Below are 23,084 nucleotides of genomic sequence, written 5' to 3' on the forward strand. Positions count from 1 at the left end.
CCTAGATTACAATACAAATTTCTTCGTTGCATGTTTATATATCAACAACAGTCCAGCAAGTTTTTTGGCAGACAAAACGGCCTCTGCACAAGACCTTGATCGTTGGATTCCATTGTTGTCCAAGTCCAAATTTGCCAGATCTGTGATCTAATTACAATGAACCGATTGCCTGGTGTATTACTGACTGCCACATAGTCTACAGACACAAGGAACTACTGGTGATGCAGGTGAACAGAAAAATACAAAGTGCTCGAGCAACTCGGCAGGAAAAGCAACGTGTGTAGGTCAAAGGTCGTGTAATCGGAGCAAGATTAGGCCATTCAGCCCATCAAGTTACGCCATTCAATCAAGGCTGATCTATCCCTCCCAGCCCCATTCTCCTGCCTTCTCCCCATAACCCGTACTAATCAAGAATCTATCGATCTCTGCTTTAAAAAGTATCCAGTGACGGCCTCCACAGCCTTCGGTGGCGAAGAATTCCACAGATTCACCACTCTCTGACTAAAAAAAAAATATTTCTCCTCTCCTTCCTAAAAGAACGTCCTTTAATTCTGAGGTTATGACCTCCAGTCCTAGACTCTCCCACTAGTGGAAACATCTCCACATCCACTCCATCCAAGCCTTTCACTATTCTGTACTGGAGACAATGTTTATGTCGGGACCCTTCAGACCGATTGCAGGAGAGAGAGAGAGGTGGGGGCAGGACTGAGTCAGGCAAGTTGTTGCGGGGGGGGGGGGGGGGGGGGGGGGGGGGAGGGGGGGTGGGGGGGGGGGGGGGGGGGGGGGGGGGGAGGTTGGCAGGGGGGGGGGGGGGGGGGGGGGGGGGGGGGGGGGGGGGGGGGGGGGGGGGGGGGGGGGGGGGGGGTTGATTGGCAGATAGGTGGGCAAAGTCTAGAGATTAAAAAGATTAAAAATGCCAGAGGGAGGGATGTGGGTGGAAGGAGACAGGGGAAATACAAACGATATCAAAAAACACGTGACAATAACAGACCAATATTAATTTCAGTGTTCCACTCCCACGGCAATTAAACACACACATAGTTGACACGTTGGCAATTTTTATTAATCTATATTTGAGTGCTGAGTTTTCGAGATAGTGGAAAACCATGCCTGGATTGCTCTCTTTCAGTGTATTAACGTCTTGTTCCGAATCGTTGATCGTGTATCACGCTGCAATAGAGTTTCTTTTGTGCTGTCTTCTGAAATATTTGATAAAATGCTGAGATTTTATTTTGGGTCAGGAAAGCAGCTGGTTATAGATCATACTGGATGGCTTTTCAGCAAGTCTATCCAGTGAATCACTGAGTCCCACTTCAGTTTGTGGTTTGTGCTGAATTAGCTTTTTCCAATTGTGGCGCATCTTGGGCAAGCTAAATTGGGTTCGGCACCCTCCGTGGAGAAGAAAAGACGACAGGATTGTTCATCTAAAAAAAATAGTAGCAACTTGTATATGGAAATTCAATGACTACAGATCTAACTACATTGTTAATTACCCTTACTGCTCTGTGTGATTAACTAGCCTAGTGACTCTAATCAAGGGCCCCTTATGAATAATAGTCATGTGGATAAAGTGTTCTGGGATTATTAGCAAAATCGTAACTGCTTTAGTGCAGAATATTATTCTAATATTTTAATTTTATGCAGCTTCAAAAAGGTATTGGAGGATGAAATGAAAAGTCTTCTTGGCAAGAACAACTTCTTTATAAAGGATATGTTAATAAATCCTTGGATTAAAAGAAAATCTTGGAAATGGGCAATTAGTCAAATTCTGTGCAGATATTCTTGAAAAGTACTTTGCAAATCTTCACTTCCATATTTAGGTTACGTAAGGGGTATTATAGGAACACGTTTTATAATTTTTAGGTGCAGATAAACCGTTTCTCTGGTTATGTAGTCATGGAAAGTACAAACGTATTTGCATGTTGTAAATATTGGGCCAGTTTGTACAAGTTGAATGTTAATTATAGCAAGTAAATTCAGGGTCAAGGTTCAGACTTGGAGTTGCTCCACTTGCAGTTCTGCCCGAGCTGCTGTTTGCTCCACTTCCCTTCCACGGCCAATCTTGTCTTGATTCAGACTTGCTATTTTAAGAAAGTTACTTCAACGCGTTGAGGCACTATGTACACTTGCAAAATTAGGAAGAGACTGTTGCAATATTGGAGTCGTCACTGAAAGATCTACGTAAGGACCATGCCAGTGCCCCCCTGGGTTGTACAGCAAGAAAACAAGCACTTTTAAGCCCAAATCATCATTTAAGTAGAAAAAAGGAACTGCAGCTGCTGGTTTACATAAAAGGATACTGTGGCTGATGAAGGGTCCCGAGCCAAATGTCACCTATCCATGGTCTCCAAAGATGCTTCCAGACTCGCTGAATTTGAGCACCCATTTACACCTCATTTTATTTATTTTTATTTCTTCCCCCAACAAACCTATCAATTCTTTCTCCATCCCACCCCCAAAGATTCTACCACTCACCTGCATGCAAGAGTGCAATTTACAGTGATTGATCATCCTACTAGAAGTGGCATTGGGAAGTGGGAGGGAACTGAAGCACCCGGGGAGTTGAATAGAGAGCATGCCAACTCCACAAGACAGCACTGGAACTCTGCATTGAACCCGGTTGCTATAAGCTCCAAGGCATCACTGTTTCATGCCTGCCGCTCCTCTTTATGTTCAAGTGGAATTTGTTCAGTAACTACATTGTGACGTAGCAAAATTGTCAAGAACCAGGATCTGCATGAGATTCCTGCACAAACGGATATAATTGAAAGCAAGTAAACAGTGCTGGAGAAACTCGGTGGGTCAGGAGATATTGGCGGAGAAAATAGACTGACAAAGTTAAATGCAACTTTCAGAGTTGGTGTGGAATCGCAACCTATGCAATGGATTAGATTTTCCGAATATACTGCTGGTGTACTTTAATGTCCAGAGGATTCTTTGCTTGCTTGTGGATAGTGAACATCTGCTTGGAGTCAATGAATTAACACTACTTCAAGAGGATGGTTGTTGCCTTGTTGATAAGCAGCAAAAATCTCTTAATTGGCATCAAATGTGCTTTCAACTCGATCCCCATAGTGGGCACAATAGTTTGAATCATTTTAATCGGATCTGCACTAGGTGTAATGTGTTCTCTCTCTTTTTTGTTTCTCTCTCTCGCTCTCTGTTTCTCTCTCTCTTTATGTTTTATCTCTTTTTGTTTCTCTTTTGTTTCTCTCTCCTTTTTGTTTCTCTTTTGGCAACCAATTTGTTTTCACTTTTTTTAAAGAGGTAGATGGATAAAAATGTTCGGCCTTGTTAATGAGCCCACAACAAAGTGCTGGAAGTTGTGACGACATCACCAGTGGCTTGCATCAAATGATGCCTGTGAGTGCTGGGGAGTAGTGGCCCTGTTTTCCTGTATTCTTCTGAGAAGTGCACTCAACTTGTGCTCCTTGAACCTCCAGCCAATGGTGTTCTTTGGAATATCCTCCAAATACATTGGTTCACTTATTCCGTCGATGTCCTCTCTCAGGCCAGAATTTCAAATAATTAGTTGTACAGAGCCCTAGTGAGACCACACCTGGAGTATTGTGTGCAGTTTTGGTCCCCTAATTTGATGAAGGACATTCTTGCTATGGAGGCAGGTTCTCTGGATGCTTTCAAGAGGGAACTAGATAGGGCTCTTAAAAATAGCGAGGGGATATGGGGAGTCGGCAGGAACGGGGTACTGATTGGGGATGATCAGCCATGATCACATTGAATGGCGGTGCTGGCTCGAAGAGCCGAATGGCCTACTCCTGCACCTATTGTCTATTGGTATTGATGGACTGGAATGTAATTTGAATTCTTAATACTAGACCATCAAAATGGACACTGTTCTAAAACTCCAGCATGGCAAGACCTTATCTCAAATTGTAGTAATCCCATCTGACTCAATAGCTTGCTCTGAGCGGAAATGGTACGTTGACATTTGGCATTGAGAACCTTGACTTCACTTCTGTGTGCTCCTGACAAATGTAGTAGTGAAGTGAGCAGCCCACCTCCAAAGCTACCCACTTAACCACCCTTGGACCAGCACCAGCCCAACCTGTAGTGTTGAGTCTGTGGATGCCACCTTGACCACCCCAGAACCCGCATAACTAGAACAGAATCTAGAAACTAAGAACTGCAGGTGTTGTTTATACCAAAGTTAGACACACAGTGCTGGAGTACCGCAGCGGGTCAGGCAGCAACTCTGGGTGGGTGGGGGTGGCATTTTGAGTCGGAACCCTTCTTCAGACTGAAGGGTCCCGACCCGAAACGTCACCTATCCATGTTCTACAGAGATGTTGCCTGACCCCCAGAATTACTCCAGCACTTTGTCTATTTTTGGAGCAGAAATGAATCCTCTTCAATCTTTGGGTTGCATCATGAATGCCTTGTGTGTAGAATATTTGTGCCTCTCGAAACCTTTAACTGGTTGTCTCTCAACTGATACTGCTGACCTCTTGAGTATTGTCTATTTTTATCTCTGAATTCAGAATGCGTGTTGGTAGCTGCAAGTTTTATGCATCAGTGTGGGCTTATGGCAAACTTATTTTAGGAAGAGTAGGCAGTGGCATGATGGACAATGTTGTCACATTTGTAGCCAGACTATAATAACACGCATGAACTGAGTTTAGTGCATAATTGCACCATTCCCAACTTCTCAATTAATCCAATTTGTTTTAACTTGGGTGGAGTTCAATTTCTCAAATTGAATACTTAAAATCCCTTTAAAGAGCATTCTCAAGCTAATGGCTGAGCTCACCTGAAGCAGGTGTGCAAAATATACATCTTCTAGATGCACTGGGATGCATCCTCAGTGATGTGACCGCGGGTCTTCGGGTCTCACAACATCAGACACCCTCGCTAAGGCGACCCAGCCGGGGTTGATCAGGCCCCGACTTGCGTCCCAGCAGCAACTGCCCACGGATCAGCCATCTTAGACATAGAAACATAGAAAATAGGTGCAGGAGTAGGCCATTTGGCCCTTTGAGCCTGCACCGCCATTCAATATGATCATGGCTGATCATCCAACTCAGTATCCTGTACCTGCCTTCTCTCCATACCCCCTGATCCCTTTAGCCACAAGGGCCACATCGAACTCCCTCTTAAATATAGCCAATGAACTGGCCTCAACTACCTTCTGCGGCAGAGAATTCCAGAGATTCACCACTCTGTGTGAAAAAACTTTTCCTCATCTCGGTCCTAAAAGATCTCCCCCTTATCCTTAAACTGTGACCCCTTGTTCTGGACTTCCCCAACATTGGGAACAATCTTCCTGCATCTACCCTGTCCAACCCCTTAAGAATTTTGTAAGTTTCTATAAGATTTCCCCCCTCAATCTTCTAAATTCTAGCGAGTACAAATCTTAATAAATAATCTGCAGCGGTTGGGAGGCTCTAGTGCGTGGAGGGACTGGGCCTCTGTGGGGTGAGTCCTGGCCAGGCCTCTCCTGCGTCTCACCAGGTTCAAGGCCTGTGCGCTGCACCTCAGTAATAATGTAATCGAGAATGTTCACACTTCCCTCATTTCGAGAGCGTATCCATGCTGCAGTCTTGTGTGATTTTTTTTTTTGGGTTCTGGACAAGTGTCTTAAATACTTTTACGTTGGAAATGGCTGTACAAGAAGCATCTAGTAGCAATGGAGATATTTAGAAAGCATTTGTGTTAATAAGCCTGCTTTTATGGTTTGGAGCATTTGAAGCAATTGAGTTTTTAAACTCCTTACTAATGTTTGCAGGTCCAATGGTAGTATGTTATCATTGATATTTGCAGAGGACAATTAACCTACAAAACCTGCACGTCTTTGGGATGTGGGAGGAAATATGCAAACTCTACACAGACGGCACCCAAGGTCAGTTTCGAACGATATCTCTGGTGCTGTGAGCCAGCAGCTCTACCAGCTGTGCCACTGAGCTGCCCCGAGTAAAATTAATATAAAGCTGTTTGGATGGATTGCTGTACAGTAGAAAGTACCATGTTTACAATTATGCGATGGGATGGACTGCTGTGTTCAGGTTCTGGCGAGTTGCTTGCAATACGGGAAGTAATTGAGGTTGACTGGGATGGACATGTTTTACATCGGATTATCTTTGAATTTAATGTAATGGGTGTAGTAAACAAACAGCGTTTCATCTGATTTGGTGGATTTTTTGTTGCTTTATTTGTTCCAAGCTTAATCAGGAAAGGGGTAAAATTTAGATATTTTCGATCAGTGTTGTTAAAGGATTGGGGATATCATTTGCAAGTGCATTTAATGTTGAGAGGTTATAATTATTGTTCGCATTATAAGGCTTCCAGACCTTCCAAGATTTGAATAGTGAATGGTTTAAATGTGTTATCTTGGACTTCACAAGATGTATGATATTTGTGTCTTTTTGCGTCAATATCTTTAAAAGCATCTGCCATGTGAATAAATTATGTTAGCTTTCAGATTTCTTGAAGGGCAATAAAATGTACATTTAACTCTTTTGTTGACATTAACCCTGATTATATATATTTTTTACCAACCCAGGAATCATGTACAATGGTTAAGTGTGTAGTCGGGGGTCATGGAGAGAAGGCGGGAGAAGGGTTGAGAGGGAAAGGGAGATCAGCCATGGTCGAATGGCAGATTAGACGATGGGCTGAATGGTCTAATTCTGCACTCATAACTTATGAACTTATGAAAATATTTAGTTCTGTAAACTTGATGTGATTGCTTTATCTTAATTTTCCGAACTGACTTCTAGTAGAATACCCTGCTAATGCATATGTCAGGATTTCCCATATTTCAGCAGACCTATGGAGCATTTTAAGATTTGTTCAGCGATATTCAGCTAGAGATCTTTGTTTGCATAGTTCTCCGAATATTGATTGAAGGCTTGTAAGATCTGGTAATGGAGAGGATGGGGCGAGAGAGTTCAATTTCCATTCTTGTCTAAATATTCAGGATTTTTTGTAACCAGCAGCAGGTTTTTACTGAAATGATTGAGGAAAGAATTGAGTGTACTTGAGCAGAGTTGAATTACCCAAAATTGTGCAGGTGGAAACCCCCTCTCTCTCCCTAGTTACAGGAGGTAAGGGGTTGTCCCTGTGTCACGATCTTCCATAATGTGAAGCCATGTCATCTGTATGTGTGTCAAGAAGCATGAATTTGCAAAAATTTAGTTGATTTATTATGTTTATAAATAAATTCTGCAAGAGCAAATTTTATTCAGTTTCCCAAATTTTTGGATATGATTTTCTAAATCTATAACTGTGAATTTCTATTATCAAGATGGCTGTAAACCTGCCTGTATTTGAGAGGAAAAACTTGGTGCGTGGGCTTATAAATTCTACATGATGTTTCCCCCTCCTTACTTGATGTGATTCAACATCAGTTCCCGAACCTAACATGGACAGCTGGGTTTGTTTTTTTTATTTTACCAGTTTTGCAAAGGACAGAAGCAGTCACTGACGTTTCCAGTGTTGGAACAGAATTGATGGGTTGTTTTCTGTTTTTCTAACTAAGTTTAAAGGTGGTCTGACAAATTTCCTGATCTGTGTTTTTTCAATTTGGCTTCCCACCAACTGCAGTACAACTGCAATTTGGCACAACGTAATGTTGGCAGACAGGCTTTCAAGGAGTTCCATAGCAAATGCAAAATGCCAGGGCATTGATTGTTTAGCTGCATGTTTACTGAGCATAGAAGCTAGTTAATGCAATGTCACCAATTTGCTGTTTAACCAAACCAGATAGCAATGCTTTAAATTATTAAAGTTTGACTGTGTGATTTACTAGTGCTGATTAAATTTTACAGTAACCAGAATATAAATTGCAATGTTTGTAAAAACCTCCAAGTGGCAGTTTCGGAGTTCTGAGGGACAGCAGGGAGTATCTCATTTGCTTTGGTCATTAAATGCACATTGGTTTACTTGCATGTGGTAGGGTGAATGACAAATTCAAGAGATTTTCAATGTTTATAGAGCAGGTTCCCACTGAAATAAAGTGTGTGTGTGAGAGATTTACTGCTGTTGTTCCTTTCTGACCATTCATGATGCAATGACTATAAGATTATCATTTCAAGTTAATCGCTCATCTCGTACATTGAAGTTTATGAATGGATTTGTTCAGTCATAAGCAAAGTAAAGGCACCTAACAATTAGGTTAGCTAGACACAAAGCTGGAGTAACTCAGCAGGTCATAACATCAGAAATGATGGGAGCAGAATTGTGCCTTTCGGCCATTGGAGTCTTCGCCACCATTCAATCGAGGCTGATCCATCTCTCCCTCCTAACCCCATTCTCCTGTCTTCTCCCCATAACCTTGGACACTCGTACTAATCAAGAATGTATCTATCTCTGCCTTAAATATCCCCTGACTTAGCATCCACAATCTTCTGTGGCAAAGAATTTCACAGATTCACCACCCACTGACTAAATAAATTCCTTCTCATCTCCTTCCTAAAAGAACGTCCTTTAGATCTGAGGCTATGACCTCTAATCCTAGACTCTCCCACCAGCGGAAACATTCTCTCCACATCCATTCTATCCATGGGTCAGGCGCATCTCTGGAGAAATGGGATCGGTGACGTTTCGGGTCGAGACCCTTCACCAGTCTGATGCTGACTGCCCGCTGAGCTACTCCAGCTCTTTGTATAAACAAGCATCTGAGTTCCTTGTACACTTTTAACAATTAGATTATCTGCTTTGGTGTACATGTTTTCTGACTTTATTTGTCTCAAATTCCACTATGGTCATGGTTGTTAAATCAATGTAATAAAGATGTCTCGTAGTAAAATCTAGTAAGGAGTTAAATACTTGAAATTCCATTTGAGTGTAATTGTCCATTTTTAATATGCATTTTAAAGACCTCATGATGTGGGGAAAACTTTTTTTTAAGCATATCTTGATTCTACAATGGCTGTATCAAATCTTGTGTGCTGGTATTCAAACAAAGATTAAATATTTATAATTTTTACCACTATCTTAATTTTCAGAAGTGCTTTCCTGCATAAAAGCAAGATGATTTGGGTAGAAAGGTGCGGTGGGTAGGGGGTAATTATACTTAAGATGAACCGCTGAACACCATTTATTGCCAAAAGTTTCTCAATCATCCTTGCTCTGTCTGACCTTCAGTCTTCTCACTATTTGCAGCCTTGGAAATTGTTTGTTCTTTAACTCTAACTCCATGGAATTTTTGGGAGTTTTCAGCGTTGAAATGTCAGCCAGATTATGTGGTGAAGTTTGAGAACAGACCTTCAACTCTCACTTTCTGCCCTGGTGAGCTCTGAGCCAAGCCTGATGCCCAGCAGTGGAGAAAGGGCATGGGTACATCAAGTTGAAGGGGTAGTCAGACCCATCTAGTGTGGCCACAATAGACAATAGGTGCAGGAGAAGGCCATTCAGCCCTTTGAGCCAGCACCGCATTCCAGTCCCTCTGTGACTGGTCTTCTCCACCAGTGAGTTTTGCTTTTGCTTGAACTAAATATTGCGGTAACACTGGGAAAGCTGTGTGCAGCTTTCATTTTAAATGTCAGAGACTCCTTTGTGTCAGTTATTAGAAAATTCTAGTGGTGGTCTTGCCTCATCTTTCAGAAAAATAGAAACAAGTAACTGCAAATGTTTAGTTTAGGGATACAGTACGGAAACAGGCCCTTTGGCCCACCAAGACCTCACCCACCAGCGACCCCTGCACATCAACACTCTCCTACACACACCAGGAATGATTTACACTATACCAAGTCAATTAACCTACAAAACCTGTATATCATTGTAGTATAGGAGGAAAACTAGGATCTCGGAAAAAAACCACGTGGTCACGGGGAGAATGCACAAACTCCGTACAGACAGCACCCGTAGTTGGGTGGGAACCCGGGTCTACGGCCCTGCAAGTGCTGTAAAGCAGCAACTCAACTGCTGCGCCACTGTGCCGGCCTGCTAGTTTACCAAAAAAGACATAAAGTGCTGTCAACAGGTCAGGGCGTTTCAGTTTGAGTCCCTTCAGAAAACTGACAAGATTAGTTCTAACCGTTGACTTAGAACTGGTTTTAAAATAGTTTTTGTTATTTTAAGATTCCCCTGGGCATGGGGAAGTTGGGGAAATGAAAGGTGAGGTGCAGGAAGGCTGTGGGAGGCATGTTTCTGTGCTCTAACTGGGTGCGCCAAAATCAGCCAAAAACCTCAACTCGTATTGTCACCCTTTGAACAGCACCAAGTCCAGCATGTTTTACCCAGTTCGATGTTCTGATCTGCTGCTTTTCGTAGATGTCCTTTCATAAAACTGGGCTTGTTTGGGATTTTACTTGGGGAGAACCAACGAAATATACAATTTAACTTAAGATAGACACAAAATGCTGGAGTAACTCAATGGGTCAGGCTGCATCTCTGGAGAAAAGGAATGGTGATGCTTTGGGTCGAGAGCCTTCATCAGGATGAGGTGTGAAGGGTCTCGGCCTGAAATATGTCCTATTCCTTTTCTCCAGAGATGCTTCCTGACCCGCTGAGTTACTCCGGCATTTTGTGTCTTTCTTTGGTATGAACCAGCGTCTGCAGTTCTTGTTTGACCTGCTCAGTGAAAACGTAACTTGAAGTGTAGTCCACATAAAATGAATTGCACAGGTTCAAATTTCAACTATATGTAGTGAGACCGCTTTTACGATCCATTCAGTTGCTATAAAGCCAGGCTGATTTAAAGCAATGTTGGCTTATCTCCTGTTTTAGTGAATGGTGTACATTAAACAGATTTGTGGTGACCGAGTACATTCATTCACAAAATCACCTCAACCAGTGACAATAGCATTTGTACGCTACACATCCAGCATGCTCCAGTATATGTGCCTGACAGCTGATCTCCAATGCCCAAGGCAGTGATGACAGGTGAATGGGGACACTGACACATGCAGGTTCCTCTTTAAACTGCAACTTGAAGGGGAATCTGAATGTGCTCATCACCACCTCCTGCCCAGGATATACCACACTTACTGCATTGTCAAGCCTCTAGATCCTGAAACTCCCGAACTACCAAGAATGTGAGAACCTTCCCTTAACTAGAAGATCTATGGTTGACATAGTTGGCTCCACAGCCCCACCTGGTGGGGAATTGGTGATGGTCAATAAATGTAGGCGCAAGGACCTACAGATACTGGCATTTTGTGTGGAACTGTGCTGGAGTAAATCAGTGGGTCGGGCAACATCTCTGGAGGACATGGGTAGGTAATGTTTTGGGTCGGGACCCATCTCCATACATTAAATGGTATTCTTGCCAACATTACCCACATTCCTTATGCCACCATGGGTCTGATAAGGGTCCCGGCACACAACGCTGCCTGTCCCTTCAGATAAGAACATAAAGGCACTGGAGCAGAATTAGGCCCTTCAGCCCTTCTGCTCTGCCATTCAATCATGGCTGATCTGTTTTTCCCCTCTCAACCCCGTTCTCCTGCCTTTGACACCCTTACTAATCAAGAACCCAGCAATCTTTATTTTATAAATATCCACCACCATCCATGCCAATTCCGGTGCCATCCATGCCAATAAAATTCCATAGATTCATCACCCTGTGGCTAAAGAAATTGGATGCTGGCTGACCGACTGAGTCCCTCTATCACTTTGGGGTTTGCTCAAGATTCTGACATCTGAATTTTCTTGTCTCCATAACCCACATTGCCCTCCCCTCAAAAGGTTTAGTGTTTAGTTATACCATGGAGTGAAGTATCGTGTACATGTTTATCTTCACCTCGGTTTTAGAGTTCTCTAGTATCTGCGTATTTCTGTGCTGCTTTATGAGTGTTTCTTCTTCGGGGAATCTGTCTTTTGAATTATTTCTGTCACTGATGTAACAAGTTACTATTCTGAAACACAATTTCAGCATTGGCCAATACCACCGAGGAATTTCCCCACTAACCACAGCAACTGGAATCTGATCACTTAAACACTAGAGGTGATTTGTAATTGGTGAGACAGGTTGCCAAGAATTAAACTTGGCAACAACTTTGTGACCTGTTTAACAGACCAGAGCGCAGATTTTTTTTAAACGGAAGTCTTTTTTTCCGTCTAATTCTAAAGGAGAATTGTTATTTTTCATTTCCCATTTATTCAGTGCATTACTGTGGGGAGGGTATATTTAAAGAATCCTTTTGTAAATTGTTATTCTACATTTTTGAAACAATTAGCAAGTGCTTGTGGGAGGACACTTTGCACCGTTAAGGCTTGTGGTAATGTTTGTTTTACTAGGCCTGGTCCCCAGCGCAATAGTCCACCACTCACCCGTTCCCCAAACGCGACCCGTATCCCCAATGCAATATTCCACCACTCACCCATAGCCCCCAACTGGCTCATTTCCCCTTAAACCCCAGCGCTCCCTCCCCTTCCTCTTCAGCCTCCCTATTGCACTTGCCGCCAGGACTTTAAAAAAAAATCCAATTGCACTTCCCCTGCCTCCCCCCCCCCCCCCCCCCCCCCCCCCTCCACAGTTTAAAAACTTGCTTGCAGGACTCGGTGTTCTGTGATTGCAACATTGTTGCGGGAAGAGCCAGCGAGGATTTGGGTCCCATTGTGATGTCATAGCTGTAACTGCCAGTGCGCAGGTGGGAGACATTTTTCTCAAAGTGGGATTTTGTAAAGTTAAAAATGTGAATAACTTGTAAAATATAACATTAATCTGATGAAACTTGATACAAACCACCACATGACAATTGTGAGTAAGGTGGTCCAAAAATTGTAGCGCTATCCTGTACCATTTTGGCGTCATTAGAGGACATCACCGAATCAGAGATCACACTCACACACACATTTAGAATTATCTAGAGGGTCCCTGTCATACGGGAGGCCTGATCCCCCAATGCAATATTCCACCACTTACCCACAGCCCCCACGAGAGGCCTGGTCCCACAACGCAACCTGTTCCCAAACGCTATATTCCACCTGTTCCTCCAACGCAATATTCTAGTACTCACCCATAGCCCCCAACTGCGTAGGGTCGGCTCATTTCCCCTTATTGTCCCTCCCTCAATAAACTTTAAAAAAAATCCTTGTTGCCAGAAATATATATTTTTTAAAGTACCTCATTAAACTTTCTTTTGAACCCTTGCTGCCAGAAATATAAAATAAAAGGATTGCAACATTGTAGCTTGCAATTGCTAGGGCTGGCAGGACTCGGTGTCCTGGGATAGCAACATTGTAGTGAGCAGGGCTACATTCCCATTGTGATGTCATAGCTGTAAGTGCCAGTGCAGATAGAATAATTTTTTTCCTCAAATTGGGGCTTTGCAAATTAAAAAATGTGAATAACTTTTGAAATATAACATCAATCTGAACGAAACTTGATACAAACCACCACATGACAACTGTAAGGTGGTCCAAAAATTGTAGCGCTATCGTGTACAGTTTTGGCGTATTAAAAATAAATTCTAAACGAACGAAGCCCAAACCAACAAGAAAACAATCCTAAGGTCTTTCCCTTTGCCCAGGTTGGAAATCTCAAAGGTGAGACGGGCAAAGTTTAAAGGAGATGTTGGGCATGTTTTTTTATGTAGAAATGGTGGCGCAGTGGTAGAGTTGCTGCCTCGCAGTGTCAAAGACCCGGGTTCAATCCTGACAATGGGTGCTGTTTGTATGTTCTCCCTGTGACTTCATGGGTTTTCTCATTGATCTTCGGTTTCCTCCCACACTCCAAAGACGTACAGGTTTGTAGGTTAATTGGCTTGGTATAAGTGTAAATTGTCCATAGTGTGTGTAGGATTGTGTTAATGTGCGGGGGTCGCTGGTCGGTGTGGGCCGAAGGGCCGTTTTCCATGCTGTATCACTACTTTTGGATAGGTGCATGAGTATGGATCAAGTACAGACAGAAGATTAGTTTATCTTGGCATCATGTTTGGCACAGACATGGTGGGCTGAAAGGTTTGTTCCTGTGCTGCATTTTATTGTGTTCTATGGCACATAATGTTAGGGAGAGAGGCATATATTAGGAAACTAATGAGTGGAAATTATTATTATTGAATTAAAATGGGCATTGCCAGTAAGTTACTCAAACTTGTGCTATACAAAGAATAAGATTTACTCTACATGTTTGCTTATTGGTAATATTCCATAAATCACCTTTGAAACATAAACTTTGTGGAATATGTATTCCGGAAAGGGACCTGCTAGTGGTAGTTGAGGCAGGTGCAATAACAACATTTAAGACATTTGGACAGGTACATGGATTGGAAAGTCCTAGAGGGATATGGGCCGAATAGGGGAATGGTGGGGTTAGCGTAGATGGGGCATTTTGGATGGCATGGACAAAGCACTCAATTGCGTGCTGTATGATTGAGGTTTTTGACGAGTTAATCAATAGGGTGTTTGGGAAAAGTACGATACGACCCCATCTTGATAATGGCAGCACGTGGACTGAGTGGGTGGTGGGGGAGGATGATGTTCCAGGAAAGGTGAACTTTCAAATAGATAGTCTTTGATAAGTGTAACTGCACAGTTCTGACAAGTTAAATACTTAGTAGGTCAATCAATTGGGACTTAGTTTTGGACCAATTCTGTCTCCAATCCTGTCTCGCACCACCTGATTTTATGTCTGGCCTTTGTTCCAGCCATCAGCCTACCATTCTCCCCCCCCCTCCCCTCCCCTTCTTGCTGTGTCCATTTATTACCTGCTGTGCTTTATTCTGCCTCTTCCCCTTTTCAGCTTTCTTCTTAACCTTCTTTAGTCTGAAAAAACGCCCTAATCCATCTTTTCGAGAAATGCTGCCTGACCCATTGAGGTGCTATTGCACTGTCCTGTAGTGTAGTGTAAGCCAGCATCTGCAGTTCCTTGTTTCTACATGTGGATTGTGCTGGTGTTTGGGGGTTCCTTGCTGCTTGGGCTGATGAGACTTGAAGTGTTGCTGTTTCTTTCTCTGACCCGACTGATTCTGGCAGTATTTTGTTTTGATACTTGCAGATTAAGTTTGCCTTAATTTGAACATGCTAAAGCGTTAAAGTTTGTACGACACTGCCAGACTTGGCATAGACTTTTGAGTGCAATAGCATTCCAAAACTCTGCACTAGGACTTTTTTTATTATTGTTTCAGGCTAGTTGCTTATTTTTGTGGAATGAGTTTTTGGATTTTGATGTTGCATTATGGAAAGTTTCCTAATGTGATTATGGTAAGCTTTTTTTAGATTGTGTTGATGTCGCTTGTTAATTGTCAGATCTTTCAGAGAACTTGCCTCAATCTGTTTCTGAGCTGTTCTGTGTGACTCCATTCTTGTTAATACTCTAGTCCATTGAAAGCTGGGGGTGGTGATCATAGTTGCTGGCTGCATTCGGTGCCCAAATAAAGGTAAAACATCAGAGGTAGGCCAACCTAGAAAGAGCTCGTGCTCTCCCTCTTTAATAACGGTGTCTGGGTAATGTCAGCGAGACAAAGGAGCTAATTATTGACTTCAGGTAGCATCGTGGACACGCCCCAATCGGCCTCAATGGTGCCGAAATGGAAATGGTTGAGGGGCTAGGGTACCTTGGAGTTAATATTACCAATGATCTGTCGTGGACCAACCATTTTGATGTGACTGTCAGGAGACTGAGTGAATTCGGCATGCCTCCAACCGCTCTTATACGCCTGCGCAGATGCACCATGGAAAGCATTCTGTTAGGTTGCATCACAGCTTGGGTTGGGAAACAGCTCTGCCCAAGACAGCGAGAAATTGCAGAGAGTTGTAGATGTAGCTAGTCCGTCGCACGGGCCAGGCTTGTCATCATTGACACCATCTGCACCACGCTGCCTCGGGTGGGGGGGGGGTCGAGGAATGCAGACTACTTAATCCACCCGGTCAGATTCTCCTCTCTGCTCCGCACTCTGAATCTACCCCTTGAATATGCGCTATTGCCAAGCTCAGATTTTGACCCTCTGTTGTCAAACTTGTAAACGGACATTCCAGAAATTAGGGCACTGCCGATTTACCTTTTTGAAAATCGAACTTTACACAAAACTGGTGCTCTACAATGCCGAAATCTATATTCTGCACTCTGTATCTTCCCCTTTGATCTGTCTATTGTACTAGAGTTTGACTTGAATGTATTTATGTATAGTATTTAAGAAGGAACTGCAGATGCTGCTGCACCTGCTGAGTTTCTCCAGCTTTTTTGTGTACCTATGTATAGTATTATCTGTTTGGACAGCATGCAAAACAAGGCTTTCCACTGTTTCTCTTACATGTGAGAATAATAAGCCTAAACGTTCACTAACGTCCCAGAATCTTCAGTGTAGTCGGCCACGTGCAGTAGCTGTGTCACCAGCTAGCTTAATTTGGAGATAGAGCAGAAGCAGACCCTTCGGCCATGCTGACCAGCGATCCCCATACACTGACACTATCCTACTCATTAGGGGCAATTTACAATCTTTATGGAAGCCATTAACCTAAAAAACTGTACACTCTTTGGAATGTGGGAGGAAACTGGAGCATCAGGGGAAAAAAACCCACATGTCATAGGGAGAACGTACAAACTCCATACAGACAGCACCTGTAGTCAGGATCGAACCAGGGTCTCTGGCGCTGCGTTTGATCTTTTGGATTTTAGCCATGGCCCTGTTTATGATGTACCTCAGTCATAGTGCCTCTTGTGTCTTGCAATGGGTGGATGTCGAGTGATCGCAAGCAGTCTTGTGCACGTGGTATTACCAATGCCAGGGGCATGTTGTTGCTGCATTGCCAATGTTAAAGCGGTGATTGCATTTGAGCTGGCCCATGTTGTATTGGTTACAGCAGCATACAGATGGCCCCCTGCAAATTGAAGTATTTTTGCTGAGATTGGCATGACTCTTGTGGCTTTTCCGAGCTCAAGCTGATAGACTAAATGATCCCAATGTGAAGCAATCCATGGGTGACGCAGTGAAGAGTACTACAGTGTAGAGATACAGCATTCAAACCGACCCTTCGGCCCACCAATTCCACGGGCAAGCATTGATCACCCGTTCACACTAGTGCTATGTTATGCCACTTTCACATCTGCCCTCTACACGGTAGGGGTTTTACAGCGGCCAATGAACCTACAAACCTGCAACTCTTTGGGATGTGGGAGGAAACCAGAGCACCTAGAGGAAATACACGGGGTCATGGAGAATGTGCAACTCTGCACAGACAGCACCCGAGGTCAGGATCAGACCTAGGTCTGGCGCTGAGAGGCAGCAGCTGCGCCACTCTGCTGCTCCATCAGAGAACAAATATTATAATGAAAATGTGTAGGAAAGAAATGCAGATGCTGGTTTAAATCGAAGGTGGGCACAATATGCTGTAGTAACTCAACGTGACAGGCAGCATCTCTGGAGAGAAGGAACAGGTGACGTTTTGGGTCGAGACCCTTCAGAATAATAGAGCACATGCAATGCCATTTTTACTGTGGTATTAGAAGCTTGCCTGGTCTTGTTAAAAATCTTATCCACCTCAAATTAAAGGAGAAAATGTGGAGGGTAACAGGAGTTCCTTCAGATTGTTACTTATTGCAAGATTAAATTATCAATATATGTGTGCCATGTACTAATGAGTAAAAGATTTATAGTTTTTAACCAAGGGTTACCAGAAATAACATTTCGGTGTTTTGATGCTTTCTGTGAACTGATTTCAACTTGAGATCAAATTAACAGCATGTGTTGCGGTTACCAGTTCCCAGAAAGCTGACCCACTCTAAGCTCACCCCCTTGCTGTGTACGTTGATAACACTTCCCAGTGACTCATTGTACGTGCGCTTGCTTTGACAGACCAGCCACCCACCGACCAAGCCTGATCCTTCCTTTCACTTTGCGTGCCTCTCAGCCCCCCCTCTCAATTTGCGCTTGCAGCTTGCTCTTTTCACGCCCCCACTTCTCGTCGTCAGCAGTTACCATAAGTGCAGGGTTGATGCAAATATGTGGTGGGGACTTGCAGAAAATGTTGTCACTCCTGAGAATACTTTTGTTGCTGTCCTGGTGTGCTGAAAAATTCAGTCAAAAATTATTTGACAGATAACGGGCGGCGCGATGGCGCAGTAGTCGTGTCACTGCCTCACAGTGCCAGGGACTCTGGTTTGATCCTGACTAAGGGTTGCTGTCTGTACGGAGTTTGCACATTCTTCCAGTGACCACGTGGGTTTTCTCCGGGTCTCCGGTTTCTGTCGGGGACCCTGGACAGAGTCAAGGGAGGAGGTATAGCGACGGGTGTTGCATCTTCCGCGGTTGCAGGGGAAGGTACCTAGGAAGAGGGTGGTTTGGGTGGGAAGGGATGAGTTAACCAGGGAGTTGCGGAGGGAACGGTCTCTGCGGAAGGGGGAAAGGGGTGGAGATGGGAAAATGTGGCTTGTGGTGGGATCCCGTTGGAGGTGACGGAAATTTTGGAGGATTATGTGGTGTATGCGACGGCTGATGGGGTGGAAGGCAAGAACTAGGAGACTACGTCTCTGTTGCGATGAGGGGGAGCAAGGGCGGAGCTGTGGGGTACCGAGGAGACACGAGTGAGGGCCTCGTCTATGATGGGAGAGGGGAACCTCCTCTGTTCCCTAAAAAATGAGGACATTCGGATGTCCTAGTATGGAACACCTCATCTCATCTTGGGTGCAGATGCGGCGTAGACAGAGGAATTTGAGTCTTTGCAGGAAGCACGGTGGAAAGAAGTGTAGTCGAGATAGATGTGGGAATCAGTGAGTTTGTAATAGACGTCAGTCAATAGTCTATTTCCTCTGATGGAGACTGTGAGGTCAAGAACTGCAGATGCTGGTTTAATTTGAAGGTAAACACCAAAAGCTGGAGTAACTCAGTGAGACAGGCAGCATCTCTGGAGAGGAGGAATGGGCGACGTTTCGGGTCGAGACGTCACCCATTCCTTCTCTCCAGAGATGCTTCCTGTTCTGCCGAGTTACTCCAGCTTTTTGTGTCTATCCAGGTTTATAGGTTAATTGGGTTGGTATAATTGTAAATTGTCCCTAGTGTGTAGTATGTTGATCGCTTGTCGGCACGGGCTGAATGGACTGTTTTTGCGTGGTATCTCTAAACTAAAATACTTAGTTTTAAGAACTAAGAAACGCATTGGTTTGTTAAAAATGAAACATTTTTTTCATTTTGTTATCGGTCCTTTTAGTCACAAAGTTATGCAGCATGGAATCAGGCCCTTCCATCCGTTCCAACCAAGATATCCCACTGATCTAGTCCCACCTGCCCGTGTTTTGCCCATATCCCTCGAAAGCTTTCCTATCCGTGTACCTGTCTAAATGTCTTTTAAGTATTGTTATAGTACCTGCCTCCTCTGGCAAGTCATTACATTTACCCACCCACCTGTGCAAAACGATGTCCCATATGTTCCTATTAAATCTTTCCCCTCACCTTAAACGTGTCTCCTCTGGTTCTCTGTCCTCTTTTGTGGGAACCCATGTGTTTGGAAACATTCGATAAGGTTTTTCACACCAGGTAGTGCATAGAGTGATCCAGGAGCACAAGTACTTAGTTCCTCAGGACTCCTGACACCTTTTGGTATCAAAGGTAGATAGGGGGGTGAAAAGGGTTTTTGGCACATTGGACTTCATCGGTCAAGGAATGCAGAAGTTGGGACGTTGTCACAGTTGTACAAGACGTTGGTGAGGATGCTCTAGGAGTTCAGTTGTGGTCAATCTGTGACCAAATTGTGTACATATATATTAATAAAATCATGAACGGGATAGACGGGGAGAATGTGCAGTGTCTATTTTACCAAAGAAGGCAGATCAAGAGCTGTGGGCATAGGATTAAGATGAGGGGAGAGATTTCATCGGAACCCGAGGAGCAAATCTTTCAAGCAGGGTGGTGGGTAAATGGCCCAACAAGCTGCCAGAGGAAGTAGTTGAGGTAGTACAATAATTAAACGACACTTGGACATGTACATGGATAGGAAAGGCTTAGAGGGATATGGGCCAAATGTAGGTAAACCTACTAGCTTAAAGGGGACATCTTGGTTAACATGGAAGATTAGTAAAAAGGGCATGCTTCCATGCTGCATGACTAGGATTGGCTTCACTGGTTTGTTTGTAGTCCCATCCTACGCTCAAGAGGGGGAGTGTTGACTGTTAGGAAATATTTGTAAAAATATTTGCAAATTGCCAAACATTCGATCCACTGACAAATATCCTCCTTCTAACAGTTATTGATTGGTGTTTTGAGTATATTAACATGGCTTGGATGAAGGAGATTTGCCAGAACACTTGAATCCATGTTTGTTTCCTGTGAACCTGTAGATTGTGAAGGTGTTTTATCTTCTGGTCAGCTGTTAAAGTATATCATGGCACAAACGTAGTGATGTGGTAACATGCACGTATCCCATTCCTTTGCTAAGGAAAGGCAATCAAAAGGCATGTTGCCCTTAGGAAATGTTGTCATAAAAGTAAGCTTGCCCTTTATTTTTAGGCCTATCTTCCCTCATTGTTTGGACTTCTAGTCTTGTCGAATGTTCAGTTCTTGGTTAACTCGCTGATTCAAATACCTTCCTGTACTTTTTTTGGTTGAAGTCTCAGATCCTCCATGCCATTTAAACTTTAAGTTTAATTCTGAACTTGAAGGGTGAAATAAGACGCCGGAAATGTTCTGTCTCTTGGGTGCTGTAGGCCCATTCACACCTTGGTCATTCCCTGGTCTTTCCTTGCAGCAAAATGGTATTGAATTTGAGGATCGTCCATAGAATCATAGAGTGATACAGTGTGGAAATGGGCCCTTCGGCCCTACTTGCCCACACCGCCAACAATGTCCCAGCTACACTAGTCTCACTTGCCTGCGCTTGGTCCATATCCCTCCAAACCAGTTCTATCCATGCATCTGGAATTGTTTCTTAAACGATGGAATAATCCCAGCCTCAACTACCTCCTCTAGCAGCTTGTTCCATACACCCACCACTCTGTGTGGAAAAAGTTACCCCTCTGATTCCTATTAACTATTTTCCTCTTCACCTTGAACCTTTGTCCTCTGGTCCTCGATTTCCCCCACTCTGGGCAAAAGACTCTGCATCTACCCGATCTCTTCCTCTCATGATTTTCTACACCTCTATAAGATCCCCCCCCTTATCCTCCTGTGCTGTGTGGAATAGAGACCCAGCCTACTCAACCTCTCCCTCAACCTAGCTCACACCCTCTAGTCCTGGCAACATAGTCCTAGCCCTCGTAAATCTTTTCTGAACACTTTCAAGCTTGGGAATATCTTTCCTATAACATGGTTCCCAAAACTGAACACAATATTCTAAATGCGGTCTCACCAACGTCTTATACAACTGCAACATGACCTCGAAACTTCTATACTCGATACTCTGACTGATGACTGTGACTCTATTTTCAAGGAACCATGCACCTGTACTCCTAGATCCCTCTGCTCTACAACACTACCTAGAGGCCTACCATTCACTGTGTAGGTCCTGCCCTTGTTCGACGTCCCAAAATGCAACACCTCACACTTTTCTGTATTAAATTCCTCCGCCCTCCTGGTCAATCGATCCAGATCCTGCTGCAGTCTTTCACAACCATCTTCACTATCTGCAAAACCACTAACTTTTCTATCATCAGCAAACTTGCTAATCTTGCCGTGTATGATTGCATCCAAATCATTGCATTGAGTAGCCTTGAAGGGCTAAATCTTGCTCCTATTTTTCTGTCTTTAATTTGCAAGGCTATGAGGAGGGCAGGGTAATGGGACATGCTGCACTGCTCTTTCATAGAACTGGTATCAGGTTAAATGGCCTTTCTTGGGGGGGGTTTGGGTGAAATGAGCAGAGTTTGATTTTCTTTAATTATCCTGCTAATTGAATCTTCATTTAACCTGCAGGCTTGGATGAGCGATCGGGTGCTGGTCCGTGGGCAGGAAGCGGACAGAATAGTAGTCCAACCTATGAGCAACCGAGGGTAAGTCCAGCTTGTTTACCATCATAACAGGTTGAACAATGAGATAGCTGGAGGCTCTTTCCTTAATTTGCGATTTTAAAAAATAAATAAATAAATGGGGGGGGGGGGGGGGGGGGGGGGCTATTAAAAATGTGAGATGCTTTAATTTTGTTTTCAATGTTTACTTATATTTTGCAATCATTATTTACATGCACTTTCGGTATCAGATTAAATATTAATTTCACCTGCAAGGTGTGCCCACTTATTTTGCAATCCTTTTAATCCCACTGGTCAACAAAACCAACAAGTAGTTTCCCCTTCACCAGACTCTCTTCAAGCTTATTTATTTATAGCATTTTGTTGGGAGGGGGGGGGGGAGAAAAGCTTCTTATAATCACGCATGATCTAGATTTGTCATGCATGGAGAGATGGCCTGATATGATCAGCATACTTTATAAATTATGCTCTTGTGAGTTGTATACATAGAAATAGTTACATAGAAAATTACAGCACATGAATGGGCCATTTGGCCCACAATGTCAATGCCAACCATGATAAATTAAACTAATATCCTCTTACTGCACATGATCCATATCCCTCCATTGTCTGCATATCCAAGTGCCAATCCAAAAGCCTCTCAAACGCCACAATCATCTGCCATATCCATCGCCACCTGTGGCAGTGTGTTCCAGGCACCCATCACCCTCTGTAAAACAAAATTTGCCCTGCACGTTGCCTTTAAACTTTGCTCACCTCACCCTGAAAATATGCCTTCTAGTCCTTGACATGTTCACCCAGGGGGAAAAGGTTCTGACTGTTTATCAACGACTCTCGGAAATTTATGTAGTTCTATTAGATCTCCCCTCGCCTTCTAACGTGCTAGAGAAAACTAATCAAAGTTTTTACAACCTCTCCTCATAACTAATACTCCTTCCTCTTCTGCACCATCCCCAAAGCCTCCACATCCTTCCGGGAATGGGATCAACAGAACTATGCACAATACTCCAAATGCAGCCCAACCAAAGTCTTATGAAGCTGCATCATGACCCTTGTGCTCAATGAAGCCGAGCATACTATTGAGTTGACAGCATTTGTTAATCAGAAAAATGAGTATCATTACAAAAGTGAGGTATTCTAGTGCTGAAAGACTTCTGAAGTGACGATTAATTGTCACTGTATCAAATGAAACAAATATCTGGGTAGTGCATATTAGGCCAGCTGTAACCCAGTTTCAAAATGTTAAACTATTTGCTTTGTCAAACATTTCCGGGTGTTTCCCATAGAA

At 43.5% G+C, this 23,084-nt stretch overlaps 1 protein-coding gene across 11 annotated transcripts in view; it reads left to right on the plus strand.

Moving 5' to 3' along the window:
• Positions 1-23,084, plus strand: part of LOC129711148 (transcription factor 12-like) — a 128,095-nt gene that overhangs the window by 23,215 nt on the left and 81,796 nt on the right. For 10 of the 11 annotated variants that reach the window (XM_055658592.1, XM_055658591.1, XM_055658593.1 and 7 more), the window contains one exon: positions 21,744-21,820. In XM_055658592.1, the coding sequence (XP_055514567.1) occupies positions 21,744-21,820 (77 nt within the window). Of the gene's footprint in view, positions 1-5,743; positions 5,858-21,743; positions 21,821-23,084 lie in introns of all 11 variants that reach the window. The other variant, XM_055658597.1, reaches the window with a different exon arrangement.

Source organism: Leucoraja erinacea, chromosome 29, assembly GCF_028641065.1.
Source record: "Leucoraja erinacea ecotype New England chromosome 29, Leri_hhj_1, whole genome shotgun sequence".
NCBI classification, from domain to species: Eukaryota; Metazoa; Chordata; class Chondrichthyes; order Rajiformes; family Rajidae; genus Leucoraja; species Leucoraja erinaceus.